Genomic DNA, 11,096 nt, shown 5'->3' with positions numbered 1-11,096 from the left:
CAATTATGCATAATTGTCTTTTTTTGAATAATTTGGCAAATGTCTGTTTTCCCCCACAAGGTTCAAGTCAAATCAAATCTAATTTCCTTTGTTACATGCGCCGAATACAGGTGTAGACCTTACCGTGAAATGCTTACTTACAAGCCCTTAACCAACAATGCAGTTCAAGAAACAGAGTTAAGAAAATATATACTAAATAAACTAAAGTAAAAAATCGAATAAAAAGTAACACAAAATAACAATAACGGGGCTATAGACAGGGGGTACCGAGTCAATGTGTGGGGGTACAGGTTAGTCGAGGTAATTTGTTCATGTAGATAGGGGTAAAGTGACAATGCATAAATAGTTAACAGCGAGTAGCAGCAGTGTGCCAATGGGAGGGGGGGGGGGGGGGGGGGGGGTCAATGTTAATAGTCCGGGTGGCCATGTGATTAATTGTTCAGTTGTCTTATAGCTTGGGGGTAGAAGCTGTTAAGGAGCCATTTGGACCTAGACTTGGCACTCTGGTACCACTTGCCGTGCGGTAGCAGAGAGAACAGTCTATGACTTGGGTGACTGGAGTCTTTGACAATTTTAAGGGCCTTCCTCTGACAGCGCCTAGTATATAGGTCCTGGATGGCAGGAAACTTGGCCCCAGTGATGTACTGGGCCGTATGCACTACCCTCTGTAGCGCCTTACGGTCGGATGCCGAGCAGTTTCCATACTAGGCGGTGATGCAACTGGTCAGGATGCTCTCGATGGTGCAGCTGTAGAACTTTTTGAGGATCTTGGGACCCATGCCAAATCTTTTCAGTCTCCTGAGTGGGAAAACATTTAGTTGTGCCCTCTTCACGACTGTCTTGGTGTGTTTGGACCATGATAGTTTGTTGGTGATGTGGACACCAAGGAACTTGAAACTCTCGACCTGTTCCACTAGAGCCCAGTCAATGTGAATGGGGGTGTGTTCGCCCCTCCTTTTCCTGTAGTCCACGATCAGCTCTTTTGTCTTGCTCACATTGAGGGAGAGGTTGTTGCATACTCTCCCTTTATGAGAACTCTTACCGGCTTAGGAACATACCGATTTTGGTTGGGATGGAACAACCCCCAAGTGAATTCATAACTCTGAGTATATGATATTCGGAACATTCCATAAGAAGGTGAGCATACAGTATGTGTATAGTGTATACCCCCAGGACAGACATCCCATGATATTCTTCTTACATGACTATCAATCTGGCTGCCTCAAGCCTCAGAGCATACTGTAGCTACAGGAGAATGATCAGGAGAATTGATTTGTATAGCGTAATGACTATAGTTTAGCCCACTACTTGTGACCCTACTAACAAGTATCTTCTTGGCCCTTTAGCACAATGGTAAGATTAATGGGCTTGATGCATTATGGATTCCACATGTCTGCACTCTGCTGCCATATACACCGAGTGTACAAACACTGCTCTTTCCATGACATAGACTGACCAGGTGAATCAAGGTGAAAGATATGATCCCTTATTGATGTCACCTGTTAAATCTACTTCAACCAGTGTCAATGAAGGGGAAGAGATAGGTTAAATAATGATTTTTAAGCCTTAAGACAACTGAGACATGGATTGTGTATGTGTGCCATTCAGACGGTGAATGGGCAAGGGAAAATATTTAAGTGCCTTTGAACGTGGTAGTAGGTGCCGGGAGCACCAGTTTGAGTGTGTCAAGAACTGCAACACTGCTGGGTTTTTCACGCTCAACAGTTTCTCTCTGTGTATCAAGAATGGTCCACCACCCAAAGGACATCCAGCCATCGGCAGGCCAGTGGTTGAAACAGGGTCATTGATGAAAGAGGACAGAGGAGGCTGACACAAATTGTGTAGAGCAGCAACAGACAGGCTACAGTTAGTCATGTTTTCATGGCACACATTGGGTCCCTTGATAAAACTGGAGTGACTTTTGAATGCCACAGGATATCTGAACATCATTGCCAATCCGGTGCATCCCTTCATGACAGCAGGGTATCCATCTGCGAGTGGATTTTTTCTCTTCGGAGTAGAGATCCACCATCAGCCAACTTAACACAACTGTGGGAAGCATTGGAGTCAACATTGGCCAGCATCCCTGTGGAACACTTTTGAAACCTTGTAGAGTTTATGCCCCAACGAATTGAGGCTGTTCTGAGAACAAAAGGGTGGGCAACTCAATATTAGGAAGGTGTTCCTAATATTTTGTACACTCAGTGTATTATAGTATACTGTAGTTGTGCTTTGGTTTTCAAGCCTGAATGGCTGAAGTGAATGCATGAATAATAAGTACAGTACAGATTATGTTGTTCTCCATGACATGCACTGAATGTGACAGTTCTCTGGACTGTTTGTCTTCTGAGGGAAACGGCCAACCATTTTATTGTACCACCTACTGCATTTGTAATTTGTTTTGTAATTTGACAGTTCTGTATAGTGATGTGTGGCTATGGAGATGATCTCATGCAGCCTGGCATTGTAAGGACACAGTGTTGCATGGAAAAGCAACCTGTAGGCAGACAGCAGGCAGTGTGTGACATACTGTAAGCAGCATGGTGTATATATCAGGGGACAGAAAGGGTTTGAATGGTTCGTAGAGGGTTGTGGAACGGCGCTTAACATGAGTTTGCCTTTCCATTTTATAGTAATTGAAATAGAATGGCATGTGCTTAACTGTTGCTGTATATCTGGATATCCAACGTTGGCAGAAACGTGTTGCAGCCCAGTTGGTTCTGTTCTGCCTCCCTCTGGACCTCTTGGATACAACGAACCATTTATGTAAGCTCACAAGATCAGGGTGGCTCCCAAGTCTACCTCTGAACTGCCTTAGCCATGGTGCTTAACGCTGAAGATTAGGCCCAGAAAACATGTATTTTCTGGGTAAGGTAATCCTGAAGGATTTGAACCCTTCAACCCTTGGCTTCCAAGATAGTTTTGTCTCTTTATCCATCTATCCCTTTCATCTCAGGTTGGGCTTGACCCCTAACTCAAGTGCCTCCTCCCATGCTTCAACAATGTCCTCAAAATGTCAAAGATGGGCGTACAATCAGAGGGGAGACATTTTGGTGGTGCTGTTTAGCATGTCACTGTCTTCACCTCACAGAATAAGTAGGTCGGTCTACATACTCCTTAGTAGCGCTCATTTCCAGGTCTGCTCTCTCTCAGCCCTCCAACCTTACAGATGTACTTACTGTCAGCGCCAGTCATCTACCGTCACCTCCAGTCTCTTTGGTCTGTTCCACACCGGGGGCGTCAGAGTCCTGCTCTCCGCTGTGGGGGCCCTGGTGGGCGGACAGGCGGTCCAGAGACCTGGGCGACATATTAATGTCCCTTCTTCTATAGCACCAGCACATGGCCAGGTCGGCCCGGAACGAGGGCATGTAGAAGCCATAGATGACCGGGTCAAAACATGTGTTCAGGTTGCCGAAGACAAACAGGGCGTGGTGGATGTATTCAGGCGTGACCTGCAGCATCTCCGGCTGGAACCAGTACCAGATACCCAGGAGGTAGTAGGGCGTCCAGCAGACCACAAAGGACATCACAATGATGATGGTCATCTTTAGAGTCTTCATTCGTGCTTTGGGGATCATGTCTGTGCCACTGCGTCTCAGGCAGGACTCACCAGCTGGAAAAGTATGGCACTGGTTAGTAGCTTCCTAAAGCTAATGTAGCTATCATATCTCTCCTAAACATTGTCAATGTATAATTAATGTTGGAACAGCATATAGGCCTACTGAGGTTGCCATTTTGGCCATGCAAGTATTATGGTTGCCAGATTGGAATAGCTAGCTTGTACCTTTGTTCCTGTGGAGTTGCTGATTGATCTCAATGAGGATGCGTGTGTAGCAGAAGCTCATGACCAGCAGGGGGAACACGTAGAGAGTGACGAAGTAGAACATGTTGTAGACTGTCTCCTGCCATCGCTCTTTGAAGCTGCCATGGGTCACACACTGGGTGAAGTCTACGCCCTCGGCCTTGATGGCCCGGAAGATGAACAGCTGGGGAACAGGAAGTCACTGAGTAACAACAACCACAACATCTAAGATGTATGACAATCCACCTACTGTAAATACAGCAGCACCTTTCACACAGGTATACACTGGGCTACTACAGTACTAATTTAGGTTCTGTTGAGGATCATTTAATCTACCTTCAAAGTATAAAACTCAGTTGAGGTCTTGGCTGCTATTTTGTGCTAGAGCACTAGCCAGAAATGGGTGGTTTAATGAGAAAATGCAGTGGCTGAGTCATGTCTGCAGTATTTTCTGATTAAGGAATGCAGTGGTCAGTAGCATCACAGTAACTTTCAAGGTGGATCCATACTCTGCAATGGCTTTCAAAATTATTTGGGGACATAAATCACTATGACAGACATTATTAATACTGAATTGATTTTATACTAATTGTATCTAATCTGAGTTGGGGGCAGAGTTGTTCGCTTTTTGCAACAATGCAATTTTACTTGTTTTCCAATCCCCCAACATTAGATTGTTTTCAGTGTTTAAATACTTGCTTTTACAACATCTCCCTCCTCCCGCTGCTGATGTTGCACTTTCCTAATTCTCAGGAATATAATCACATTTCACACTCTGGGGGGCACAATTAACTAACTAATACCAGCATGCCAGGAATTTAAAGATTTCTCGCTGAAATGCCTCCTCATTTCCAGGAAGACTCCAGAAGGCATATCCCTATCTGTCTATCTACCCCCTTGTCCTTGCCCCTCTGCTGCATATGGGTGGTGATTACGTGGGATCTCTGACAGTGTGGCACTGATACGTAAATCCTGTTATGCCCCTCTGCACTCTGCAGCCCTGAAAATTTAATTACAGGGGAAGAGCCTGAGGCGAGACGTTCAAGGTGCACTGATAAAACTCCCAGCAGCTCCGGCGCCACTCTGACAGCAAATTAGGCTTATTTGTCTACTCAGATTAATAAATCTATTCTCATGAGGGACGCATGCCGTTCCCCCCCCCCCCCCTTTGAACCTCCCGTCCCACACCCTGACACTCTCCCCCATTCAAGCAAACAGTCACTCTCCTGCCGATTGAAGTAAGTCATCCAAACAATGTAGAGAAGCCTGCACTACTTTGAAGTTGTGGTGCAGTAGTATGCCATTACTCTTTGAAACCATTTGACATACTGCGCAAGAATATACCCAAGAACAATCCTAACTACGGTAAGTTATGTACTGTACATTTTATATTTCCTTAGGCTACATTCTATATCAGATGACTTGTAATATATTTATTTATGTATTTTCTACAGGGGGAAAAAATATGCCCTGCAGTGTGAATTTGAATAGGTTGTAGCCCAAAACAAATTCAAGATCACACTGTGGGGCATCTTTTTTATATTTGTTTATAATAATAATATATTACAAGGCATAAACCACTCCGTCAAGTTCAGAGGAAATATTTGACTTCACTGTCAAAGCAAATCAATGAAAGCATCCATCCACATTTCACTCTACACTGGCTGTCCTCACAGCCCAGTGCACCATTAACTATCGCTTTCACATAATCCTTAATGCACTGTTTTTGTCAAGGGGTTTTCAGGAAAGCATTTTTCAATGACACAGCAGACAGGATTGTGTTTTTGATTCAAGGAACACATTGCCAAAGAGCCAGGGAGATCCCCAGCCTATATTCATTAAATCCCCATCTAGGTCCATCAGTATGTGTGCACAGATGACAGTTGAGATGACAGTTGAGTACAGCACACCATGCAGGAACAGAATCGTAGGTAATGCCTCCTCGTTCGTCACTGTGTGTGTATGTGTGTGTATTAGATGTACGCTTGACCTTGACCAGATTAATTCAGTATCTGTCACAATTGGTGACCTCAGCCATCCTTTCACCTGTCATCTCCCATCAGCCACTGGGTCAAGAGTGTTAACTGGCACTTGAAACATCTGTGCAAACTGATTGATAATGTGTACACTCCCGCTCAGCCAGTCAAAGCTCCACCCTGTCCTGGCACCCCAATTGTGGAACGAGCTTCCCCCTGAAGCTAGGACAGCAGAGTCTCTGCCCATCTTCCCCCTGAAGGTAGGACAGCAGAGTCTCTGCCCATCTTCCAAAAACAACTGAAACCATTCCTCTTCAAAGAATATCTTAAATAAGACATCTTAGTCTTCCCCCCTCGCCCCCCACCCAAAAAAAACAAACTTCTGTATTGAGGCAAAATGTACTTACGACAACTGTGATATGTGGTTCTCACCTAGCTATCTTAAGATGAATGCACTTACTCTAAGTAGCTTTGGATAAAAGCATCTGCTAAATTGCTAAAATGTAAATATAAATTTCTAAGTGCCTTGACTAACCCACAGCTAGAGCTGCACTTGGCATGAACACGACATCTCAACAACATACCAGGAATGAACAAAATCACTTTCACTTTAAGGAATTTACCTTGAATTTCTTGGAGTGCCACGCTATTTATAGTAAATAAGCCTACCGGGGTTTTAACTCACCTGTGGTAAGGCCAGAAGCACGCTGAGGCCCCATGCCAGACCCAGCATCCTCTTGTTCCGGTGGTGGGAGTTGAGTGAGTCCAGCGGGTGCAGGATGGCGTGGTGCCTGTCCAGACTGACCACCACCAGGATGAAGGCTGACGAGTGCATGGCAAACAGCTTGAGGAAGCATAGCATCTTACACATGGCGTCTCCGCCATACCACTGCACCGTGATGTTCCAAATGGCGTCCAGTGGCATCACCACAAAGGTCATCATCAGGTCGGCGGCGGCCAGGCTCATGATGAGTGGTCGCAGGTGAGAAGCCAGGCGCCGGCCACGCCCCCGGCACACACTGACCAATAATGCAAGGTTGCTGCAGGCAGCAAATAGGAAGAGGATTAAGGTGGCGCCGACACGGAATTGGGCAGCGCGGGTGAAGGTGGGTGTCTCCCAGTCAACCAGAGGGGGAAACTGGGACATGTTTGAGAGGGCGGGTTGCATTGACCCGGTGGCACCCACTAATGGAGGCCTCAGGAGGGACAGATTGCCAGACATCCTGGGTTGGAAAAGACAAGGTTTATATGAATGACTGTAGATAAAGTAAAACATGTACAGTGGGGCAAAAAAAGTATTTAGTCAGCCACCAATTGTGCAAGTTCTCCCACTTAAAAAGATGAGAGAGACCTGTAATTTTCATCATAGGTACACTTCAACTATGACAGACAAAATGAGAAAAAAAAATCCAGAAAATCACATTGTAGGATTTTTAATGACTTTATTTGCAAATTATGGTGGAAAATAAGTATTTGGTCACCTACAAACAAGCAAGATTTCTGGCTCTCACAGACCTGTAACTTCTTCTTTAAGAGGCTCCTCTGTCCTCCACTCGTTACCTGTATTAATGGCACCTGTTTGAACTTGTTATCAGTATAAAAGACACCTGTCCACAACCTCAAACAGTCACACTCCAAACTCCACTATGGCCAAGACCAAAGAGCTGTCAAAGGACACCAGAAACAAAATTGTAGACCTGCACCAGGCTGGGAAGACTGAATCTGCAATAGGTAAGCAGCTTGGTTTGAAGAAATCAACTGTGGGAGCAATTATTAGGAAATGGAAGACATACAAGACCACTGATAATCTCCCTCGATCTGGGGCTCCACGCAAGATCTCACCCCGTGGGGTCAAAATGATCACAAGAACAGTGAGCAAAAATCCCAGAACCACACGGGGGGACCTAGTGAATGACCTGCGGAGAGCTGGGACCAAAGTAACAAAGCCTACCATCAGTAACACACTACGCCGCCAGGGACTCAAATCCTGCAGTGCCAGACATGTCCTCCTGCTTAAGCCAGTACATGTCCAGGCCTGTCTGAAGTTTGCTAGAGAGCATTTGGATGATCCAGAAGAAGATTGGGAGAATGTCATATGGTCAGATGAAACCAAAATATAACTTTTTGGTAAAAACTCAACTCGTCGTGTTTGGAGGACAAAGAATGCTGAGTTGCATCCAAAGAACACCATACCTACTGTGAAGCATGGGGGTGGAAACATCATGCTTTGGGGCTGTTTTTCTGCAAAGGGACCAGGACGACTGATCCGTGTAAAGGAAAGAATGAATGGGGCCATGTATCGTGAGATTTTGAGTGAAAACCTCCTTCCATCAGCAAGGGCATTGAAGATGAAACGTGGCTGGGTCTTTCAGCATGACAATGATCCCAAACACACCGCCCGGGCAATGAAGGAGTGGCTTCGTAAGAAGCATTTCAAGGTCCTGTAGTGGCCTAGCCGGTCTCCAGATCTCAACCCCATAGAAAATCTTTGGAGGGAGTTGAAAGTCCGTGTTGCCCAGCAACAGCCCCAAAACATCACTGCTCTAGAGGAGATCTGCATGGAGGAATGGGCCAAAATACCAGCAACAGTGTGTGAAAACCTTGTGAAGACTTACAGAAAACGTTTGACATCTGTCATTGCCAACAAAGGGTATATAACAAAGTATTGAGATAAACTTTTGTTATTGACCAAATACTTATTTTCCACCATAATTTGCAAATAAATTCATTAAAAATCCTACAGTGTGATTTTCTGGATTGTTGTCTCTCATTTTGTCTGTCATAGTTGAAGTGTAGCTATGATGAAAATTACAGGCCTCTCTCATCTTTTTAAGTGGGAGAAGTTGCACTATTGGTGGCTGACTAAATACTTTTTTGCCCCACTGTATATCCTTATCGTGATTACATACATTATTATCATATACACATCAAAGTTTTTATGCGCCGTCAGTTATTCTACATTGCTCTGGATAGGATAAGTGATTATTAATGTAAAATAAGACCTCATGCGACTGATAAACAGCATACACTACATTAATATGGTTGTTTTTCATTTCATCACTTAGTCCACCAACCAACTCATCAGAGAGAAGCGTACCCACTGGGCACACCACATCATTTCAACGTGGATAATTGGGTAATATTTGGTTGAGAAGTTGATCAGTGAGATTACAATATATATTCACCCACTCAAAAAGACAGCCAAAAGTTAGTTGAATTGCCAATGTGTTATCACTATGCTTTCAACCATCTAAAAGCACAACCAAATTCCAATGGAAAAACAATGTCTGATTTTTGGTTTAATTTTCATTTGGTTTCATTTTCACCCAAATGTGTATCACTGCACTTTCAACCATCTAAAAGCACAGTAAAGTTAAAATGGGAATACAATGTCAGATATTTTGTTTTTTAAATAATAAAAAAAAAAAAAAAACTTTTTTAGCCTTTATTTAACTAGGCAAGTCAGTTAAGAACAAATTCTTATTTACAATGACGGCCTACCCCGGCCAAACCCGGACGATGCTGGGCCAATATTGCACCGCTCTATGGAACTCCCAATCACAGCTGGATGTGATACAGCCTGGAATCGAACCAGGGACTGTAAGAAGAAAAGGAAGAAGAAATATTACCCAAGAAGAAATGTATAGCTACAGTAATCTAAAAATGTGTTATCCCTGTGTTTAATTCATCTAATAGCAGAACCAAATGACCTGTATTGCAGTTGAGATTACATTAATGCCGTTCGAAATTCTGTGCAGATTGTTACAGCAATAATGAAGATCTCCATTGACCTGCAACGTCCTATGCATACTATCTTGAACATGCATGTTTTATATGATTACATAAGAAGAATTGTATAGCTACAGTAACCTAAAAATGTGCCAATGGATGTATTACTAATTTTAAGGTTGAATGTTACATTAGTTTGGAAGATAGCCTTAACTTTAGACTATTTACTGTATTACAAAAGTAATATTTAATTCTGTTTGGTTGACAACTCAACCAAATATCAACATTTAAAGGAGATGTATATACTGCTTGGATAGTTAGAGCTAAGCCACTGTCTTAATCCATTTCTTTAACTTATATTTTTGGTTGAGTTGGAGACGTGAATCCAACATCTAATTTGTTAACTTGTGGACAAGTTAATAGGCTATTTATTGTATTTCAAAAGTGATATTGAATTGTTTTTGGTTGTAAATGCAACCAAATATCAACATTTGAAGAAGATGTATATTCTGCTTGGATAGTTCCATCTGTGCCACTGATTTAGTTTGGCTTTAATTCCAGTTTGTCTACAAATTAATAATTGATATGTTGGATTCATGTCTTCATACTTTAAATGCACCTTAAATTAAGTTGGTATTGTCTATTCTTTGTTGAATTCTGGGTTTAATTGAAACAATAGCGGTTGATGACTTCCCAAATGCTATACAGGCCTCAATAGCATCACTGATGTTATATGAGTGATAAAGTATGGTCACATTTCATTTGCTCTGTTAAACCTACCCTGTGGAATGACTTTGATAGCAACACTGAATCTATTTAGTTTTAAGTGGAGACTTCCCAACAATATTTCTCATGACTGCACATTAGTAATAGTCAGTGACAAATAGCATAGCTAAACAGGGCTGGGATTGGTTAAAAGCTTAAAACCCTGGATGGGAGACCAAAGGGTAGATTCTCCAGTAGGAGGTACTGCCCAGCCTATTGTTGTTTTCTGACAGTGGATTTTTTAATGTTGAAGATCTGACGTCGTTTTAAAGGTACAAATTCAACATATTTTACACACGGTTTGTCTATGTTTAAATTTGGTTACCATAATGACATAATCCTGAGGCTGAAATTTCACCCTCAAAACCACAATTGATGACTTTTTAAAAATCCAATGTATTTTACACGCAGATTCCACATCACAATACGTTGACAAATTAAGTTGAAACAACGTTGATTCAGCCAGTTTGTGCATGGTGCGTAATGGCATCAAGATGATAAACAATTATCCGAATGACAGAATCGCACGGTGACATATTGTAATCTCCTGGTAATCAGAATATGACGCTGCCTGTTATTGCTCAACTATACACAGAAGGCCAGTGGAGATGTATGGGTATTCAACACACTGTTTTGTCACTAATGAGACATGAGGCAGCCTCCCCTGCTAATAACAAACCTCTGCGGTATAACTCACACAGTAATCGCACCAGCGTTGCATCTTCCCTACTCATAACTGCTGTTTTTATGGCTCTAGTTGGCCTCCCAAATATCCCTCTATTCTGTTAGCTAGACACAGGTTTGGCATGTCAGCTAAACTCTTG

The 11,096-nt window shown here is 43.0% G+C and overlaps 1 protein-coding gene across 1 annotated transcript; it reads right to left on the bottom strand.

Annotated features, from left to right (window-relative positions):
• Window positions 1-381: 381 nt before the first annotated feature.
• On the bottom strand, window positions 382-7,036 carry LOC139564466 (gonadotropin-releasing hormone II receptor-like). The gene is made up of 3 exons (XM_071384006.1): window positions 6,464-7,036; window positions 3,785-3,986; window positions 382-3,613 (listed from the first exon to the last, which is right to left on the bottom strand). The coding sequence occupies exons 1-3, from the start codon at window positions 6,998-7,000 to the stop codon at window positions 3,192-3,194; spliced, it is 1,161 nt and encodes a 386-aa protein (XP_071240107.1). The 5' UTR covers window positions 7,001-7,036; the 3' UTR covers window positions 382-3,191.
• Between the last annotated feature and the right edge of the window lie 4,060 nt (window positions 7,037-11,096).

The sequence above is a fragment of the Salvelinus alpinus genome, chromosome 35, assembly GCF_045679555.1.
Source record: "Salvelinus alpinus chromosome 35, SLU_Salpinus.1, whole genome shotgun sequence".
NCBI classification, from domain to species: Eukaryota; Metazoa; Chordata; class Actinopteri; order Salmoniformes; family Salmonidae; genus Salvelinus; species Salvelinus alpinus.
Note: the sequence above shows the minus strand (reverse complement) of the source record. Positions and strands in the feature narration are given on the sequence as shown.